At 48.9% G+C, this 20,735-nt stretch overlaps 1 protein-coding gene across 3 annotated transcripts in view; it reads right to left on the reverse strand.

The window, feature by feature from the left end:
- The window catches only part of LOC138293769 (uncharacterized), a 233,411-nt gene that overhangs the window by 83,585 nt on the left and 129,091 nt on the right, over positions 1 to 20,735 (reverse strand). For 2 of the 3 annotated variants that reach the window (XR_011203103.1, XM_069233110.1), the window contains exons 1-2: positions 19,756 to 19,935; positions 10,849 to 11,992 (exon numbers count right to left, since the gene is read on the reverse strand). Coding sequence is in view for 1 of the 3 variants with exons in the window: in XM_069233110.1 (XP_069089211.1) it covers positions 10,849 to 11,992; positions 19,756 to 19,851 (1,240 nt within the window). In the remaining 2 variants the exon portion in view is untranslated. Of the gene's footprint in view, positions 1 to 10,848; positions 11,993 to 19,755; positions 19,936 to 20,735 lie in introns of those variants that run through there. The other variant, XR_011203104.1, reaches the window with a different exon arrangement.

Genomic DNA, 20,735 nt, shown 5'->3' on the forward strand with positions numbered 1-20,735 from the left:
GGTAGCCAAACCTCCTTTTCTGGCTATTTAGGGTCTCTGCTTTGGGGAATTCTTCAGATAACGAATGCAAGAGCTCACCAGAGTTCCTCTGCATCTCCCTCTTCGACTTCTACCAAGGATCGCCCGTTGACTGCTCCAGGACGCCTGCAAAACCGCAACAAAGTAGCAAGACTACTACCAGCAACATTGTAGAGCCTAATCCTGTCGGCTTTCTCAACTGTTCCTAGGTGGTGCATGCTCTGGGGGTAGCCTGCCTTCACCCTGCACCAGAAGCTCTGAAGAAATCTCCCATGGGTCGAGGGAATGTTCCCCCTGCTAACGCAGGTACCAAAAGACTGCATCACCGGTCCTCTGGGTCCCCTCTCATCCTGACGAGCGTGGTCCCTGGAACACAGCAACTCTGTCCAAGTGACTCCCACAGTCCAGTGACGCTTCAGTCCAAGTTTGGTGGAGGTAGGTCCTTGCCTCCCCACGCTAGACTGCAAAGCTGCGTACTGCGTGATTTGCAGCTGCTACAGCTTCTGTGCACTCTTCCAGGGTTTTCTTTGTGCACAGCCTAGCCTGGGTCCCCAGCACTCTGTCCTGCAGTGCACAACTTTCTGAGTTGGCCTCCGACGTCATGGGACCCTCTTTTGTAACTTCGCGTGGACTCCGGTTCACTAATCTTCTAAGTGCCTGTTGGGGTACTCCTGCGAGTGCTGCCTGCTTCTGTGAGGGCTCTCTGAGTTGCTGAGCGCCCCCTCTGTCTCCTCCTCCAAGGGGAGACAACCTGGTCCTTCCTGGTCCTCAGCAGCACCCAAAAACCTCTACCGCGACCCTTGCCGCTAACAAGGCTTGTTTGCGCTCTTTCTGCGTGGGAACACCTCTGCTAGCTTCATCGCGACGTGGGACATCCGTCTTCCAAAGGAGAAGTCCCTAGTCCTCTTCTTTCCTGCAGAACTCCAAGCTTCTTCCAACCGTAGGCAGCTTCCTTGCACCTTCATCCGGGGTTTCCTGGGCTCCTGCCCCCCCTGGACACTGTCGCGACTATTGGACTTGGTCCCCTTGCCTTGCAGGTCCACAGGTCCGGAAATCTGTTGTCAGTGCACTGCTGGTGTTTGTTGTTCTTGCAGAATCCCCATATCACGACTATTGTGCTCTTTTGTGGTAGTAGGTGTACTTTACTCCTGCTTTTCAGGGTCTTGGGGTGGGGTATCTTGGACACCCTGACTGGTTTCTTACAATCCCAGCGACCCTCTACAAGCTCCCATAGGTCTGGGGTCCATTCGTGATTCGCATTCCACTTTTGGAGTATATGGTTTGTGTTGCCCGTAGACCTATGTTAACCTATTGCAACCTATTGTAATTCTACACTGTTTGCATTACTTTTCTGACTATTACTTACCTATTTTGGGTTTGGGTACATATAACTTGTGTATATTACTTACCTTCTTACTGAGGGTACTCACTGAGATACTTGTGGCATATTGTCATAAAAATAAAGTACCTTTATTTTTAGTAACTCTGTGTATTGTGTTTTCTTATTATATTGTGCATATGATATAAGTGGTATAGTAGGAGCTTTGCATGTCTCCTGGTTCAGCCTAAGCTGCTTTGCCATAGCTACCTTCTATCAGCCTAAGCTACTAGAAACACCTTTATTCTACTAATAAGGAATAACTGGACCTGGCACAAGGTGTAAGTACCTTTGGTACCTGCTACAAGCCAGGCCAGCCTCCTACAGATTCTGAAAAGAAGGAGTAAAGTTACCCTACTACCCCAGAAAGACAGAATAGTCGAGATAGGGGATTCTGCAAGAACCAGAACCACAAGCAAATCACTGAAGGCGGATTCCTGGACCTGAGGACCTTTAAAGGAAGGGGATCAAGTCCAAGAGCCACGCAAGTGTCCAGGGGGGGCAGGAGCCCACTAAACCCCGGATAAAGGTGCAAAAGGGCTGCCTCTGAGTGGAAGAAGCCGAAGATGCTGCAACAACAGAAGGTGCCAGGAACTTCTCCTTTGGTCAGAAGATGTCCCATGGCGTGCTGGAGGATGCAGAGTTGTTTCCACGCAGAAAGACCGCAAACAAGCCTTGCTAGCTGCAAGAATCGCGGTTGAGGATTTTGGGTGCTGCTGGGACCAGGAAGGACCAGGATGTCGCCCCTTGGAGGAGGAGACAGAGGGGGCGCTCAGCAACTCAGAGAGCCCCCACAGAAGCAGGTAGCACCTGCAGGAGTACCGGAACAGGCACTTAGAAGATCTGAGGACAACGGTCGACTGAGAGTCACAAAGGAGGGTCCCACGACGTCGCAGTCCAACTCAGCGAGTTGGGCAATACAGGATGGAGTGCTGGGGATCCAGGCTAGGCTGTGCACAAAGGAATCCTTGGAAAAGTGCACAGAAGCCGGAGCAGCTCCAGATCATGCAGTACACAGGATTACTGTCAGGCGTGGGGAGGCAAGGACTTACCTCCACCAAATTTGGACTGAAGGGCCACTGGACTGTCGAAGACACTTGGACCCAGCTCCTGTGTTCCAGGGACCACCTCGTCAGGATCAGAGGGGACCCAGAGGACCGGTGATGCAGAAGTTTGGTGCCTGCGTTAGCAGGGGGAAGATTCCGTCGACCCACAGGAGATTTCTTCTTGGCTTTCAGTGCAGGGTGAAGGCAGACAGCCCTCAGAGCATGCACCACCAGGAAACAGTCGAGCAAGTCGGCAGGATTAGGCGCTACAATGTTGCTGGTAGTCGTCTTGCTACTTTGTTGCAGTTCTGCAAGCATCCTGGAGCAGTCAGCGGTCAATCCTTGGCAGAAGCTGAAGAGAGAGATGCAGAGGAACTCTGGTGAGCTCTTGTATTCGTTATCTGAAGAGAAACCCACAGGAGAGACACTAAATAGCCTTCAGAGGAGGCTTGGCCACCTAACCAGGTAAGCACCTATCAGGAGGGGTCTCTGACGTCACCTGCTGGCACTGGCCACCCAGAGGCCTCCATTGTGCCCTCACACTTCTGTATTCAAAATGGCAGAGGTCTGGGACACACTGGAGGAGCTCTGGGCACCACCGCTGGGGTGGTGATGGACAGGGGAGTGGTCACGCCCCTTTCCTTTCTCCAGTTTCACGCCAGAGCAGGGGTTGGGGGATCCCTGAACCGGTGTAGACTGGCTTATGCAAAGAGGTCACCATCTGTGCCTTTCAAGCATTTCCAGAGGCTGGGGGAGGCTACTCCTCCCCAGCCCTTAACACCTATTATCAAAGGGAGAGGGTGTAACACCCTCTCTCAGAGGAAATCCTTTGTTCTGCCTTCCTGGGATTGGGCTGCCCAGACCCCAAGAGGGCAGAATGCTGTCTGTGGGTTTGCAGCAGCGGTAGCTGCAGTGAAAACCCCAGAGAGCTAGTTTGGCAGTACCCGGGGTCCATGCTGGAGACCCGGGGATGCATGGGATTGGCACCCCATACCAGATTTGGCTTGGGGGGACAATTCCATGATCTTAGACATGTTACATGGCCATGTTCGGAGTTACCATTGTGAAGCTACATATAGGTATTGACCTATATGTAGTTCACACGTGTAATGGTGTCCCCGCACTCACAAAGTCCGGTAAAATTGCCCTGAACAATGTGGGGGCACCTTGGCTAGTGTCAGGGTGCCCTCACACTTAGTAACTTTGCACCTAACCTTCACCAAGTGAGGGTTAGACATATAGTTGACTTATAAGTTCCTTAAGTGCAGTGTAAAATGGCTGTGAAATAAAGTGGGCGTTATTTCACTCAGACTGCAGTGGCAGTCCTGTGTAAGAATTGTCTGAGCTCCCTATGGGTGGCAAAAGTAATGCTGCAGCCCATAGGGATCTCCTGGAACCCCAAAACCCTGGGTGCCTAGGTACCATTTACCAGGGAAGTATAAGGGTGTTCCAATGTGCCAATCAGAATTGGTGAAAATGGTCACTAGCCTGCAGTGACAATTTTAAAAGGAGAGAGAGCATAAATGCTGAGGTTCTGGTTAGCAGAGCCTCAGTGATACAGTTAGGCACCACACAGGGAACACATATAGGCTACAAACTATGAGCACTGGGGTCCTAGTTAGCAGGATCCCAGTGACACATATCAAACACACTGGCAAATAGGATTTCCACTATGAGCACTGGGGTCCTGGCTAGCAGGATCCCAGTGAGACAGTAAATACACATATACTCACAAACAGGATTAAAGTAGGGGTAACAAGGCTAGAAAGAGGCTCCCTTCCTACACCCATGTTATCCTATGGACGCTAATCTGAGAATTCCACTCTGCACACAGGACACCTGGGGAAGCCTACCTACTTACCTTTGGGGTGTTAGTACTTCCCCAGTCCTAAGGGTTCTTGGGTGGAAGTGTGGGTTGGGTATGTTTTTCACATTCCATTTTTTTTATATATGGTTTGCCCCCCCCCCATAGGGGGCAATGTTATTTAATGCGTTTACTTACCTGTTACTAAGTATATTTGTGTATGACCAGATCTCCAGTTAGGAGAAATACTAAAGTTAGTTCTAGAGTGTGTGTTATAATGAATATTACATATTTTTTAAACACCTGTGTGGTTCTTTACTGTGTGTACTTCACTAACTGGCCTGTGCAAGTGCTTTACACCCTCCTGGATAAGCCTTAGCTGCTCTCCACTGCTACCCCTATGAGAGGTCTGGTTATCTAGAGCCGCCTACACTATCAACAAGGGTTGCCTGTACTCAATACAGAGTGCTTCACCTATAGGAGTACACCATATACTGAGTCAGCCTCCTACATTGTAAAATCTGGTAAAGTTGGGGCAAAATCACTACCTACAAGGAGAACATTTTTCAATATGGATCAATCAATCAAAGCATTTGTAAAGCGCACTATTCACCATGAGGGTCTCAGGGCGCTGGGTTGGGGGGGCTGCTACTGCTCAAAAAGCCAAGTCTTGAGGTGTCTCCTGAAAGTAAGCAGGCGTGTGTCTGTCGCAGGTGGGTGGGAAGAGTGTTCCATGCCTTGGCAGCAAGATGGGAGTACGATCTGCCGCCGGTGGTAGTTCTGTGGATGCGTTGGACAGTGTCGAGGGCAAGGTCAGTGGAGCAAAGCTGTCGGGTCGGGGTGTAGAAGGAGAGCCGTCTGTTGCGGTATTCTGGTCCGGTGTTGTGCAGTGCCTTGTGACCGTGGGTGAGGAGTTGAGGAGTTTGAATGTGATTCTCTTGTTGATGGGGAGCCAGTGCAGGTCTCTCAGGTGGGCTGTGATGTGGCTGTGGCAGGGGATGTCCAAGATGAGGAGTGCGGAGGCGTTCTGTATGCGTTGCAGTCTTTTCTGGAGCTTGGCCGTGGTCCCTGTGTAGAGGGAGGTGCCGTAGTCCAGTCTGCTGCTTACAAGGGCTTGGGTGACTGTCCTGGTTCCAGTAGGGATCCATTTATAGATCTTCCAAAGCATCCGGAGGGTGTTGAAGTAGGAGGAGGAGATTGTGTTGACTTGCTGGGTCACTGAAAGTGATAAGTCCAGGATGAATCCCAGGGTTGGTGGGTGTTGGTGCTGTTCCCATTAATGTTTCAGATATTAATCTAAATTCCATGTTGATTAATCAAACCAGTGTCTTCCTATAAGGAAAGATTGTGTTAATGGTGAATTGTTAGGGACTTTTGGTAGGGTATGCAGGAATAGTACTGGAAAGAAGACGTTTCAATATGGTGGTGGTGGAGAGAAGGACAAGGGGTTGCCCAACAGGCTACATAGCATGGTGTGTATGAGAGAGCGCACAAGAAAGTTGTACCATTGGCTAAGGATCCTGCTGAGAACTTAAGTGTAGGAGGGGCGCCTATTCCTCTCTCGACTGACTCAGGATCCAAGATCACTATCATTTCACATGATTCAGTAGAAGGAGGATTGAAATGGGATCTGTGGCTCTGGATATAAAGCTGCGGGGTAGCAAGGTATAATGGTACTAGAATCGATTTGTAGAAGGTCCAGACATCCTATGCTGGCCTCACCAAGGATGCTGAAGGATTGTTTTTAGCCCACGTTCTGGTCAACAAGTGTTTTGGCCAGATGATTAAATGAATGTTTGAGTAGATCTGCATAGGATATAAGAGCAGAATAAGGATACTTTTCAAGAAGAAATTGAAAGACTGACCATTTTTTAACATACCATTAAGATCAAGCTAGGGAGTGTGCTAGTAAGGCACAAATAGATATGTGAGCTGTTCAGCACAAGAATGTGAGATAAGAAATCTGTTGAAAAAACAGTGTATTGAAGGGGTGATTTAACCTACAGCCTGTACGTTGTACGTCTTAGTCATTTAAAAAGATCAATAGACTCAGAATGTGGGTAGATTTGAGGAGCCTTAACAGAGTTACTTAAGATCAATGGGCATCCATTATCCAAAATAGATTTAATGATAACGACTCTTGCTGGAGCAAAAATCTACAAAGAATTTGTAAGTAAATTAAACACGCCAAAGTGGTGTAAACCAATACAACCATGTTTAGAGGAGAGAGCACAACCACTTTAGCACTGGGTGGCAATGGTAAAGTGCACAGAGAGGCAAACAAAAAGGAATTTCGCAGAAAGTGGAGGGGAAAAAGCAGAAAGTTTAGGGATGACCCTGCAGAGAGTGCCAGGCCCAACAGGGACCAACTTCAATATATGAACTGATCATAAACCTCTTGTACCTCTTTTGAATGATAACAATGTGAATACCAGCAAGGCTACTTCCAGGTTGGCAAAGTTAAGCTGGAAACTTTTGGAACATCATTTTAAGGTTAAACACATTGCAGGAGAGAGGAGCAAAAACCGCGACTGCCCTGAGGGCAGGAAGACGTGGAACATGAGACAAGTGAGGATGATAGTAGAAAGAAATTAGATGAAGACCCTATTTTAGTGAAAGGGATTCATTTCACTAGAGAAGGGTGGTCGAGGGAAAACAATTTGTGGTGTGAATTGCAGATCTACAGCAGAGTTCAGTCTGTTAGAGCTGAGCCATGAAGGACGTTTAGTTATGATATCTAACAACAAAAATGAATGATTCAATACTGGTAGTCTGCCATGGACAGGGATGTAGAAAGGTTTATTAGAGAGGGTACTAGCTGCTTGCAAAATGATGCAAGACTGGTGGGTTATCCTGACAAGAGTGTGGGACAAAGACTGCAATGATTTTGTGGGTCTGTTTCAGATGCTTCTTGTGCATCAGAAATTTGCCATTGTGCTTGTGATTCTTTCTTGGTTTCCCTGAACTTAATTCTGTATTGCTCTGTGGTAAGCCCAAAACCATCAATGAGTGCATTTTTTAAAATGTAGTTGTCTGCATCCTCCTCCTTAACAGTGAGGAGTCTGTCCCTCCCTTTACCAGAGAAGGACAACCAAAGAATAGCAGCCCACTGCCCATGAGGGACCCTTTGAACTTTACAGGCTCTCTCAAGTGCAGCAAACCCCTTTTGGATATCACCCCCCTCCTTATAAGGGGGAACAATTTTGTGCAAGTTTCTGGAGTTAATGTAGTTCTCCCTGACCTCATAATTATTGAAACTACTGTTGTTGCTGCTGCCACCATGGGGAACTAACACCAACCCCTCTCTTTCCCTTTCCACAGCTAGGGATTTGCTATCTAAGGCCAACTGTTGCTGTTTTAGCCTCAGTCTAGCCTCCTCCAACCTCAGCTTTCTGAGTTCCCTATCTATGAACTGTTCCCCAGGGTTGGATGTGTTGGATGTGTGGGACACCTCTGAAACAGAGGTGACATGGGAATTGGCAGAGGTAGATCTCTCCCCAACCTGTGTAACCCTAGTTACCTGGCCTCTAGGTGTGAAGGGTGCCCTACCTGTGTGTGACCCCTTCCCTCTACCAGCTACACTAGCAGGTCTGTTAATGGAAAGATCTGTGGAAGGACCCTCCCCTGGATCTTCAAGTCCCTCTCCTGAATCTACCTGCTTGGATTCCCCCTCTGGTTCTACATGACTATCAGAGTGCTCCTGATCATCTTGTAAGAGGAGATTCAAGAGGAAATCCTTATTGGTGTTCTTCCCAATCCCTAAGATTCTTTCTAAGCAGAGACCCCTCTGACTTTTGAAATTAAGATTTTCATAATTGGTCTTTACAACCCTGGGGGTAGCTTCAATAGAAGATATAGTGATAGAGGAAGTTAGGGAGAAGAATAAGAAGTAAGCAAACTATTTCACCTAACTTTTCAGAGACAGGGTGTAGTGTATGTTTAAGGTAGGACATATACTAGTGTGTTTTAAATGTCCTAACAGTGAAATACTGCCAAATTTGGTTTTCTCTGTGCAAGGCCTATCTCGCTCATAGGTTAACATGGAGGCTGCCTTTAAATATCCTTAAAGCATGCATTCCATTTGAGAGCAGCTAAGAATATGGAGTTTAAGGTATCTGAACAAAAAATACATCTTTTGGTGAAGATATTTTTTAAATTGTCTGACTGAAAATATCACTTTTAGAAAGTAGGCATTTTCTTCCTTAAACCTTTCTGTGACTCTGCCTGTTTGCGGATTCCCCGTCTGGGTTAGTTTGACAGTTGGGCTTTGTGAATTCCCACTAGACAGTAACAAAAAGGGGTCTGGGGTGTAGCCTGTATATCCTGATGGACCATCTGTGCTAGAGTGGAGGGAGGAGTGGTCGCTTACACCTGAAAGGTCTGTGCCTGCCCTCACACAATACAGTCTCCAATCCCCTGGTGTGCGTCTGGGGCCTTGCCTGGACAAGGAAGGATCTTGCAAACACTTGAGACTTTGCTTTGAAGTTTGCTAACTTTAAAGGAAGAACAGGGTATAAGAAGAAGACCCAAAACCCCAGACTTTTAGAATCTTTCTGGAATCAAGAGGAAACTCTGCCAAGGAGAAGAGCCGAAGAGCTGGAGCAGGAACAGTACTGTCCCTTTGCTGTGTTGCTTTGCTGGACTGGCCTGCAGTTGCTGCTTCTGCCTGAAAAGAGTGCAAAGGGTGAACTTTGCTGTGTGTCCTGCTTGAGAAAGTTCTCCAAGGGCTTAGAGTAGAGCTTGCCTCCTGTTGGAAGTCTCAAGGAAACCAAAGACTTCAGTTTCCTCGACCTACAGCACTGGGAACTGTGTGTTTTATGCTGCTCATGAGGAGAAACCACTGTGACGCCGTCAACGACACCGCTGGCCTGCACCGTTACCTGCCAACGCAGCACGGAATCGCATTGCCCCGCTTCGTACCGTGACCCTGGTCTCACCGACGCCATCATCGGATGACTTCACCGAGCCGCGGTTAGCACCGCAACCTGTAGGCCCCGCACTCCAGCATCACCTGCTCACACTGCAGCCTGGGCATCCCCGATGACGCCGCTCCTGCAGACGGCCGGCGCCACTACCTGCATTGTGGCCTGTGGACACCGCTCATGAGGTTCACAAAGCACCGTCCTGTCCCACACCGCAGCCCCGGTCCACCGACGCCAGCATCATCGACTCTACTGTCATCACCTGGCATCCTGCCTGCACCATGGCCTATGGACACCGCTCATGAGTGTCACAAAGCACCGTCCCATCCCGCAGTGCTGGCTTGGGCCTACCGACAACAGCGCTTCAGCAAGGACAACGACACTGCCTGCACCCTGACCTGGTGACACCGCACGTCACACTGCCCTGCTTCACACAGCAGTCCTGGTCTCACCGACGCCACTGGACGCCATCACTGAGCTGCTGCCTGCACCGTGAGATGTGGCCACCGCACATCGCATTGTCCCACTTTGCACCACAGCCCTGTCGCCATCCACGCAGCACTCCTGACTTCATCAGCCCAGAGTTCGATCCGCATGCATGTGACTTCAAGGGCCCGCTGACTCCCGCCAGAGCTCACCACGAGGATTACGACACCCTGCAATTCCAAAGGTACTGTTTTGCAGGTCTTCCTGACACCGTAGGTGGCCCGCAATGTTGCGGTTGGCCTGAACTCTTGGTTTTGTTGATCACAACGCCGTGATAGCCCCAGGGGGAGCTATCGACTTCAAGGAACTTTATTTTTGAGTAGATCTTGCAAAATTCATATCTTTAACACTGTATGTTAGATTTTTATTGTTTTGGTCTTGTTTTACATAGATAAATATTGGCCATTTTTTAAAAACTGGTGTGGTGTCCTTTTGTAGTGTTTTCACTGTATTACTGTGTGTTATGTGTACATGCTTTACAGATTGCTTCTGAGATAAGCCTGACTGCTCATGCCAAGCTACCAAGGGGGCGAACAGGGGTTATCTGAGCGGCTAGCTCCCTTATCCTGACCAGAGTGACGGTCTCTACTTGGAAAGGGTGCAAACCGACTGCCAACTAGAGACCCCCATTTCTAACAGTACGTTATAATACAACCGACCCTCTCGGACCTGAAGGCACTCTAGGTGCCATGGACCATGCCCTATCCATTCCATCACTACAGGCCATGTCTGACTTACACATCACCTTGTCCACTACACACTGTCTTCCTCCCCTCCGAAGCAGCAGATCCTGACTGACACACAAATCCCTTTCTATTCTGTACACTGAAACATCATGCAGACCCAGCCCAATTTTTAAAATGTTTAGTACACACTAGCAAGAAAAAAGGACACTGTTCTGCTCCAGGGGATGATGAGTAGGACTCTGCTCATCAATCTGTGATTGAAATCCCCGATTCTGCCACTAATTCCTCAGAGTTGCTGAGCCCGAAATATACACTTTGATGCATGGACCCCAATTCTGGTCGTTTTTCATATGTAGAGCCCCAATTCTGAGTCTATTTGTGAACAGTATGGAGACTCTCCATTGTGGAAATAGAGGAGGATAGAGGTGTTTTGTGCTACTTTCCTTCAGAACTACACAGTTCCTTCGGAAGTACACAGTTTAGTACCATTTTATTAAAAAACAAATACCTGGGCTGGCTTGTAACAGCAATAAATCTGATTCCATATTTCCTCTCTCCAATGGGTCTGCGGTGGTATCTCCATCTGTATCAGCAGTATCCTGTGCCAGGAGTGATGAGGATACACATGGGCCCTGCGCATTAGTACACAGTTGTTGAAGGTCATAGTCCTGATCTCTGTCTTCAGGTTGCAGTGGTTCTAGCTTATAGCTCCGATCTGGAATCTGTGCCTCAGGGTGCACTGGTTCTGTCTTGCAGGTCTGATGTGGTTCAAGTACAGCAGACAGCACCTGCTGCAGGCACGTGTTGTGCTGTAGACTCTGGTCCTCTTCAAATGCTGGTTGTCTGCAGTGGTTTTGATGTAGATCCTCGCCATCAAACCACAACAACTCTTGCTTTATGTGTTCACCTGGTCCCTTCCCATCTGGGAGCACTGGTTGTCCGCATTGGTTTAGCTGTGGCTCATGTCCATCGTGAAATGGTGGCTGCAGGCAGAAGTTCTGTTGTGGGTCCCAACTATCTGCATACAATCGTTCTTTCTTCACGTGTTCCTCTGGTTCTACTTGTGTACACTGGTCCTGCCGTGGTTCCTCCCCATCATCAATCACTGGCTGAAGCTGAAGGCTTGGCTCACCTAGGATGATTGGAACATTGGGGAGAGGGCACCTGGAGACAGTACAGTCCTGCTGTGGTCCATGGCCATCCAGAGAAGTACGTTGAAGGCAATGGTTCTGCTCCCTTGCCATGACAGAAAGAGGGATTGGAGAGGATCTACTGAAAGAACAATCTGTAACCGTCACTGGATTGATCAACCCCAAAGACACACCACCATTTACAAGGTGATATTGACCCTTTGCTATCCAGAGTTGCTCCATAAGTCCAGCGACTCTAGACGGCACGTCCTCTAGGGTGTTCTGCAAGTTATCCAGTTTGGCTTCCAACTGCTCCAGCATGGATAGAAGGATCACATTGGGCAGATCCCCAGATAGCGGCTCCAGCTCATGATCCCTCTCAGCATTATTTTGGGATCCTGAAGATGACACATTATGGGCAGTAGAAGATGGGAGTGTGGCTCGTAAGGGCTCAGGGGAACACTGTATTTTTCTTTTTTTTTCTGAAGCCTGTCTTCTCCCCATTCTGATATTCAAGAGTCTCTGAAATGAGGAAGCGAGAAAAGAAAACACATTATCACTTGAGAATTAATTCAAAATACTCCTTCATGTCTCGCCAAGCCCCTGTGTTCTCAGTTTAAGCTTTAAATAAAGATGATGATCCGTTATTTTTAATGCTATAGGCCGCCCTTTTCAGATTTCTAAAATCTGAATGTAAAGGAATGCAACTGTTGCATCTTCATCCCCACTTTTTGGGATGGATGCAGCTGGTTTGTTCAACTTTGAGAGTGCACTGAGGCCTGCTAACCAGACCGAAGTGCCACAGTTTAAGACTATACAAAAGTATATTTAATTGGCTAACCCCAATTGGCAAGCACTGAGTTACTTGTAAGTCCCTAGTATATGGTACCCAGGGCATGTATGGCAGTGTGTCCACAAAGGACTGCAGCACTGTTTGTCTCATCCTGCGGGGACGTACACTAGGAGGCTGGCCTGGCTTACAGGGGGTACATGATGGTACTTATACCTTGTGCCAGGTCCTGTTATCCCTTATTAGTACATTAGTAGTGTTCTAGCAGCTTAGGCTGATAGAGGTAGCTATAGCAGAGCAGCTTAGGCTGAACTAGTAGACATGCAAAGGTCCTACTATACCACTTATACCATATAAGTACTATATCATAAGAAACACAATACTCAGAGTTACTAAAAATAAAGGTAATTTATTTTAGTGACAATATGCCAAAAGTATCTCAGAGGATATACTCCCTTAGGAGGTAAGTAAAATACACAAAATATAAACACAAACCAAAATAAGGTAAGTAAAACAGTCAGAAAGTAGTGCGAACACTGTAGAATACAATAGGATGCAATAGGCCTAAGGGCAACACAAACCATATACTAAGAAAGTAGAATGTGAACTACGAATGGACCCCTAGGCTAGTGTAGTGGGTCGCTGGGAGTGTAAGAAAACACTAAGGGTGTCCAAGATACCCCACCCTAAGACCCTGGAAAGTAGGAGTAAAGTACTACTTTTTCCAGAGAAACACACTAAAGTCGTGATAGAGGATTTTGCAAAGACCACAACAGGCTGCAAAGCACTGAAGAAGGATTCCTGGACCTGACGCCCTGCAAAGGATGGGGACCAAGTCCAAGAGTCGTGAAAGTGCCCATGGGTGGCAGGAGCCCACTAAACCCCGGATGAAGGTGCAAAATGGCTGCCTCCGGATGAAAGAAGCTGAAGATTCTGCAACAACAAAAGGTGCTAAGAACTTCTTCTTTGTGCAGAAGATGTCCCACGGAGTGCTGGAGGATGCAGAGTTGTTTCTTTGGCAAAAGACTGCAAACAAGCCTTGTTAGGTGCAAGAGTCGCGGCTGAAGAAAAAGGGTGCTGCCCGGGTCCAGGAGGGATGTCGCCACTTGGGAGAGGAGACAGAGGGGTCCCTCAGCAACGTAGAGAGCCCACGCACAAGAAGGTAGCACCCGCAGAAGTCCTTGAACATGTGTTCAAGAAGTCTGAACATGGTGGTTGTCTCAACACTGCAAAAGAGGGTCCCACGAAGCCGGAGAGCAACTCAAGGAGTTGAGCAATGCAGGACAGAGTGCTGGGGACCTGGGTTTGGCTGTGCACGAAGGATTTTGTGGAAATGTGAACAGAAGCCCTAGCAGCTGCAGTTCATGCGGTGCACAGGATTACTGTCTGGAGAGGGGAGGCAAGGACTTACCTCCTCCAAATTTGGAAAGTTGGACCACTGGACAGTCTGGGTCACTTGGGTCCACCACCTGTGTTCCAGTGGCCATGCTCGTCAGGATGAGAGGGCTCGCAGAGTACCAGTAACGCTGAAGTTTGGTGCCTGCTGAAGAAGGGAAAAGATTCCGTCGACCCACAGGAGATTTCTTCATGGCTTCCAGTGCAGGATGAAGGCAGGCGCCCCCAAAGCATGCACCACCAGGAAACAGTTGAGAAAGCCGGCAGGATTAAGCGTTACAATGTTGCTGGCAGTCTTCTTGCTACTTTGTTGCAATTTTGCAGGCGTCCTAGAGCAGTCAGCGGTCGATCCGTGGCAGAAGTCGAAGACAGAGGTGCAGAGGAACTCTGGTGAATTCTTGCAAGTTGTTATCTGAGGAAAAGCCCACTGGAGAGACCCTAAATAGCCCTAAGAGGAGGATCGGCCACCTAGTCAGGTAAGCACCTATCAGGAGGGGTTTCTGACGTCACCTGCTGGCACTGGCCACTAAGAGGCCCACAGAGTGCCCTCACACCTCTAGATCCAAGATGGCAGAGGTCTGGGACACACTGCAGGAGCTCTGGGCACCACCCCTGGGGTGGTGATGGACAGGAGAGTGGTCACTCACCTTTCCTTTGTCCAGTTTCACGCCAGAGCAGGGACTGGTGGTTTCCGTGAACCGGTGTAGTCTGGCTTATACAAGGAGGGCACGATCTGTGCCCTTCAAAACATTTCAAGAGGATGGGAGAGGCTACCCCTCCCCAGCCTTTAACACCTATTTCCAAAGGGAGAGGACGTAACACCCTCTCTCAGAGGAAATTCTTTGTTCTGCCTTCCTGAGACTGGGCTGCCCAGACCCCATGAGAGCAGAACCCTGTCTGTGGGGTGGCAGCAGCTGCAGAGAAAACCCCAGAGAGCTGGTTTGGCAGTACCCGGGTCCATAGTAGAGCCTCGGGGATGCATGGGATTGACACCCCAATACCAGATTTGGCATGGGGGGACAATTCCATGATCTTAGACATGTTACATGGACATATTCGGAGTTACCATTGTGAAGCTATATATAGGTATTGACCTATATGTAGTGCACGCGTGGAATGGCGTCTCCGCGCTCACAAAGTCCGGGGAAATGGCCCTGAACTATGTGGGGGCACCTTTGCTAGTGCAAGGGTGCCCTCACACTTAGTAACTTTGCACCTAACCTTCAGCAAGTGAAGGTTTGACACATAGGTGACTTATAAGTTACTTAAGTGCAGTGAAAATGGCAGTGAAATAACATGTGTGTTATTTCACTCAGGCTGCAGTGGCAGTCCTGTGTAAAGGTTTGTCTGAGCTCCCTATGGGTGGCAAAAGAAATACAGCGGGCCATAGGGATCTCCTGGAACCCCAATACCCTGGGTATCTAGGTACCATATACAAGGGAAGTATAAGGGTGATCCAGTGTGCCAACTGAAATTAATAAAAGAGGTCACTAGCCTATAGTGACAAATATAATGGCAGAGAGAGCATAAGCACTGAGGTTCTGGTTAGCAGAGCCTCAGTGACACAGTTAGTCACTACACAGGTACACACATTCAGGCCACAAACTATGAGCACTGGGGTCCTGGCTAGCAGGATCCCAGTGAGACAGGCAAAAACAAATTTACATACATGTAAAAATGGGGGAAACATGCCAGGCAAGATGGTACTTTCCTACACTCCACTCCCGCTCCTCCCCCCAAACGAGGGACAATAAGGCTAACCTTGCCCGGATGAGTCTTCATTGTCTAAGTGGAAATACCTGGAGAGTCCATCTGCATTAAAGTGGGTACTCCCAGGTCTATGTTCCACTGTATAGTCCATTCCCTGTAAGGAGATGAACCACCTCAACAATTTAGGGTTTTCACCTTTCAGTTGTTTAAGCCATAATAGAGATTTGTGGTCTGTCTGAACAATAAAGTGAGTACCAAACAGGTATGGTCTCAACTTTTTCAGGGCCCAGACCACAGCAAAGGCCTCCCTCTCTATGGCAGACCAACGCTTTTCTCTAGGGGTCAACCTCCTGCTGATAAAACCAACAAGTTGATCCTGGCCCTCAGTGTTAAGCTGTGATAGCACTGCCCCAACCCCCAATTCAGAAGCATCAGACCGGACTATGAATTTTTGGGAGTAACAAGAGCTTTTTACGACAAGTGCAGAGCATATGGCCTGTTTGAGCTCATCAAAAGTCTTTTGACAGCTAGCTGTCCATAATACCTATTTAGGCATCATTTTGGATGCAAGGTCATTAAGAGGGGCAGCTATGGTGCCATAGTTTTTAATGAACCTCCTATAGTACCTTGTGAGGCCTAAGAAGGCTCTCAGCTGGGTTTGAGCTGTAGGGGAAGCATATTCCATAATGGTTTGGATCTTCCCTTGCAGTGGTGCAATCTGTTCCCCACCTACCAGGTGGCCCAGATAAACCACTTTCACCTGCCCTATCTGGCACTTTGAAGACTTGATAGTGAGATCTGCCTTTTGCAGGGCCTCCAAAACGTTCCTCAGGTGGACCAGGTGATCATCCTAGGTGGAGTTAAAGACAGTTATATCATCTAGATATGCTGCACTAAAGACTTCCAATCCTTGGAGGACTGTATTCACCAGCCTTTGAAAAGTGGCAGGTGCATTTTTTAATCCAAAGGGCATAACAGTAACCTGATAGTGCCCTCCAATGGTTGAAAATGCAGTCTTAGGTTTAGCATCTTCTGACAACTTAATCTGCCAACACCCTGTAGTTAAGTCAAAAGAACTTAGATACTTGGCAGAAGCCATTGTATCTATCAGCTCATCTGCCATGGCTATAGGGTAAGCATCAGTTTTGGTTACTTGATTGAGACCTCCATAGTCCCCACAAAACCTCATTTCCTTTTTACCATCTTTACTGTGAGGTTTGGGGACAAGCACCACTGGGCTAGCCCAGGGACTTTCAGAAGGTTCAATCACTCCTAGATCTAACATTTTCTGTACCTCTTGTTTAATGCAATCTCTGTCATGGTCAAGCACCTATAAGTCTTACTTTTGACATGTAAACTTTCTCCTTTGTCGATTATGTGCTCATACCAGGTAGTTGTACCTGGGACCAGTGAGAAGAGGTCATAGAACTGATCTAAGAGATGTATGCAGTTGTCCTTCCGCTCAGCAGTAAGGCAATCTGCAAGCACAACTCCCTCCACTAAGCCATCACCTTCAGTGGTGAAGAAGAGTTCAGGGAGAGGGTCACTCTCTTCTTCCTGCCCCTCATCAGTGGCCATGAGCAGGGTTAAGTCAGCCCTGTCATAAGGTTTCAGGCAATTGACACGAAGTACCCTAAGGGGACTTCCGGCAGTGCCCAGGTCTACCAAATAGGTGAGTAGTGCTCAACCCTCTGAGTTAGCCTCCGACGTTGTGGGACCCTCCTTTGTAACTCTGCGTGGACTCTGGTTCACAAATCTTCCAAATGCCTGTTCAGGTACTTCTGCGGGTGCTGCCTGCTTCTGTGAGGGCTCTCCGAGTTACTGAGCGCCCCCTCTGTCTCCTCCCCCAAGGAGCGACATCCTGGTCCTTCCTGGTCCCCAGCAGCACCCAAAAACCTCTACCGCGACCCTTGCAGCTAGCAAGGCTTGTTTGCGGAATTTCTGCGTGGGAACACTTCTGCAACCTTCATTGCGACGTGGGACATCTTCCATCCAAAGGAGAAGTTCCTAGTCCTCTTTGTTGTTGCAGAACTCCAAGCTTCTTCTACCCAGAGGCAGCTTCCTTGCACCTTCATTTGGGGTTTTCTGGGCTCCTGCCCCCCCGGACACTATTGCAACTCTTGGACTTGGTCCCCTTGCTTTGCAGGTCCTCAGGTCCAGGAATCCACCTTCAGTGCCTTGCTGGTGTTTGTTGTTCTTGCAGAATCCCCCTATCACGACTATTGTGCTCATTTGGGGTAGTAGGTGTACTTTACTGCTTCTTTTCAGGGTCTTGGGGTGGGGTATCTTGGACACCCTGACTGTTTTCTTACAGTCCCAGCGACCCTCTACAAGCTCCTATAGGTCTGGGGTCCATTTGTGATTCGTATTCCACTTTTGGAGTATATGGTTTGTGTTGCCCCTAGACCTATGCTTGCCTATTGCAACCTATTGTAATTCTACACTGTTTGCATTACTTTTCTGACTCTTACCTACCTGTTTTGGGTTTGTGTACATATAACTTGTGTATATTACTTACCTTCTTACGGAGGGTACTCACTGAGATACTTGTGGCATATTGTCATAAAAATAAAGTACCTTTATTTTTAGTAACTCTGGGCCTGATTACAACTTTGGAGGAAGGTGTTAATCCGTCCCAAATGTGACGGATATACCACCAGTCGTATTCCGAGTTCCATAGGATATAATGGACTCGTAATACGGCTGGTGGTATATCCGTCACATTTGGGACGGATTAACACCTTCCTCCAAAGTTGTAACCAGGCCCTCTGTGTATTGTCTTTTCTTATAATATAGTGCATATGATATAAATGGTATTGTAGGAGCTTTGCATGTCTCCTAGTTCAGCCTAAGCTGCTTTGCCATAGCTACCTTCTATCAGCCTAAGCTGCTAGAAACACCTCTATTCTACTAATAAGGGATAACTGGACCTGGCACAGGGTGTAAGTACCACAGGGTACCCACTATAAGCCAGGCCAGCCTCCTACACGAAGGATCAACCCAATCGTAAACGTAAAACCTGCCATCTACATGAAGACGCTCAGGTCCAATGTATCTTGTTATTTGACCTGGAGAATATTATACACACATGCTCCACCATGTGGCTGCCATGCATGGAGGTAGCACACTATGGGGGTCATTCTGACCCTGGCGGCCGGTGACTGCTCCCTCGAGCATTCTGACCGTGGCGGTTCAGCCGCGGTCAGAAACGGAAAGTCGGCGGTCTCCCGCCGACTTTCCGCTGCTCGGGAGAATCCTCCATGGCGGCGGAGCGCGCTCCGCCGCCATGGGGGATTCTGACACCCCCTACCGCCATCCTGTTCCTGGCGGGTCTCCCGCCAGGAACAGGATGGCGGTAGGGGGTGCCGCGGGCCCCTGGGGGCCCCTGCAGTGCCCATGCCAATGGCATGGGCACTGCAGGGGCCCCCGTAAGAGGGCCCCGCAAAGTATTTCAGTGTCTGCAATGCAGACACTGAAATACGCGACGGGTGCCACTGCACCCGTCGCACCCCTGCAACTCCGCCGGCTCCATTCGGAGCCGGCATCCTCGTTGCAGGGGCATTTCCGCTGGGCCGGCGGGCGCTCTTTTGGAGAGCGCCCGCCAGCCCAGCGGAAATGTAGGAATGGCCGCCGCGGTCTTTTGACCGCGGTGCGGTCATTTGTCGGCGGGACTGTGGCCACAGTCAGAATCAGCCCCTATGTGAAGACAAGTTGATGAAAGGTTTTGACCGGGATGTACGCAACACCCTATGTTCGGAATGTCCTCGCCCTTCTCTCATTGGCAAGGTGGTGGACTCACCTGAATTGGATCCCAATGTGGGGACATTGATCACACAATCTGCGAAGGACCCTAAAAAGGGCCAGGACCACACATGGCAAGGATGTCAGGACAAGCTCCTGGACATTTCTGTTCCTGTTACGAAGATCCAGGAGCTTGCTGTGCAAGCAAAAGACTCCAATTCCCAAATGGACCCCAAAACAGTGTTCGAATGGGCTCAACTGGCCTTATGTCTCTTGGGCAATGCTAACTGCACTATGTCCACAGAGCATAGGAAGTCTTTCTTGATGTGTATCAACCTGAAGTTGGCCGAATTGACAATGAATGAGGCCAGTACTCTAGCAAACAAACTGTTGTTTTGGGGACAAATTTGTGAAAGATTTAGGGAAGTACGCAGCCACATTCTCTGCGTTAGACAAGGCACAGTCATCCATGAAAAAGTTGTTCAGTTTTTGCCAGGGCCGGACGCTATAGAGGCAGAGTGCCAGGCCATGGATTCTATCAAGCTTCAGGAGGATACCCCCAATGGGGTAGAGGTAACAACTATGCCATGTCCGAATTCTACCCTACCCAGTCCCAGAGAAGCCGTGTCACGATTCACCCTTGGCTTACCATCCGGATCAGAAGGGGATGGTGTGCGTCCCCAGTTCTTGCAAGTCCTGCTCTGGCCGAGGCAAGGGCGACCCCTTCCGGTAGCCACTGTGCCATTGACAAAGTACGCCACCACAGTCCATGCCCTCGAGAAGGAGTCCCAGAGGAAAACCCCAAAGGGGAAAAAACCTCAAACAGGAACTCCCTGGAACAAAAAGGAGGACACAAGGAGTTAGAACTTTGATGACTGGAAAAACACAGGAAAGCAGAGGAGAAAAACAGGAGCAAAAAACTGGAGTCCAAGGGAAGACCAGCCAGAGCGTGACCAACACAAGAGAAGTGTTAAAATGCAATGAGAAGAAGAATCTATCCCCCTTATATACCCCTAGACAGGAAGTGATAAAAAGGAAGAAGTAACACGCCATTTTGAATTGGGAAGGAGTTATTAAAACCAATTAGGCACAGGCACCATAGGGAGAAGGGAAACAAATGCATGCAGGGGAAAAAGAGAGGTGAAAGGTGTGCTGGAAAGGAGAAGGCATGGCACCGTCAGCCAGAAGAAGGGAGAAAAAGAAAGCCTTGGAATGGGGGACCCGGTGAGTGTCAGATCCGAGGAGGGGGGGTGCAAGTCCCCACGACAAATCTGCGCCGCGCGCTGTACGCGGCAAGGACTGGCGCTCAATCTCAGCCCCCCCCCCGGCGCGGTAAGGAGAACAGCGCATGGCTGGAAAAAAGGGCAGCGGCGGGCACCACCGCGGCCCTAGCGGGAGATGCTGCAGCATGACGCCACAGGGTTGTGGCTTCAGAGGCAGCAACGGAGACTTTTTCAATGGCATCCCTTCAGGTGACTGTAATCCCGTTTTCAGAGGTTGTTCTCGGTGGGGGAGGGGTGATAAGGTGACATCTTTCAGCTTGGGAACGCGTTTCTAAGGAGCCATGGATCTTACAGACAGTTCGGGGTAGAAACTAAAGTTTTACTCCTCCCCACAGCAGAGATCTCC

This window comes from Pleurodeles waltl, chromosome 4_2, assembly GCF_031143425.1.
Source record: "Pleurodeles waltl isolate 20211129_DDA chromosome 4_2, aPleWal1.hap1.20221129, whole genome shotgun sequence".
Classification (NCBI taxonomy): domain Eukaryota; kingdom Metazoa; phylum Chordata; class Amphibia; order Caudata; family Salamandridae; genus Pleurodeles; species Pleurodeles waltl.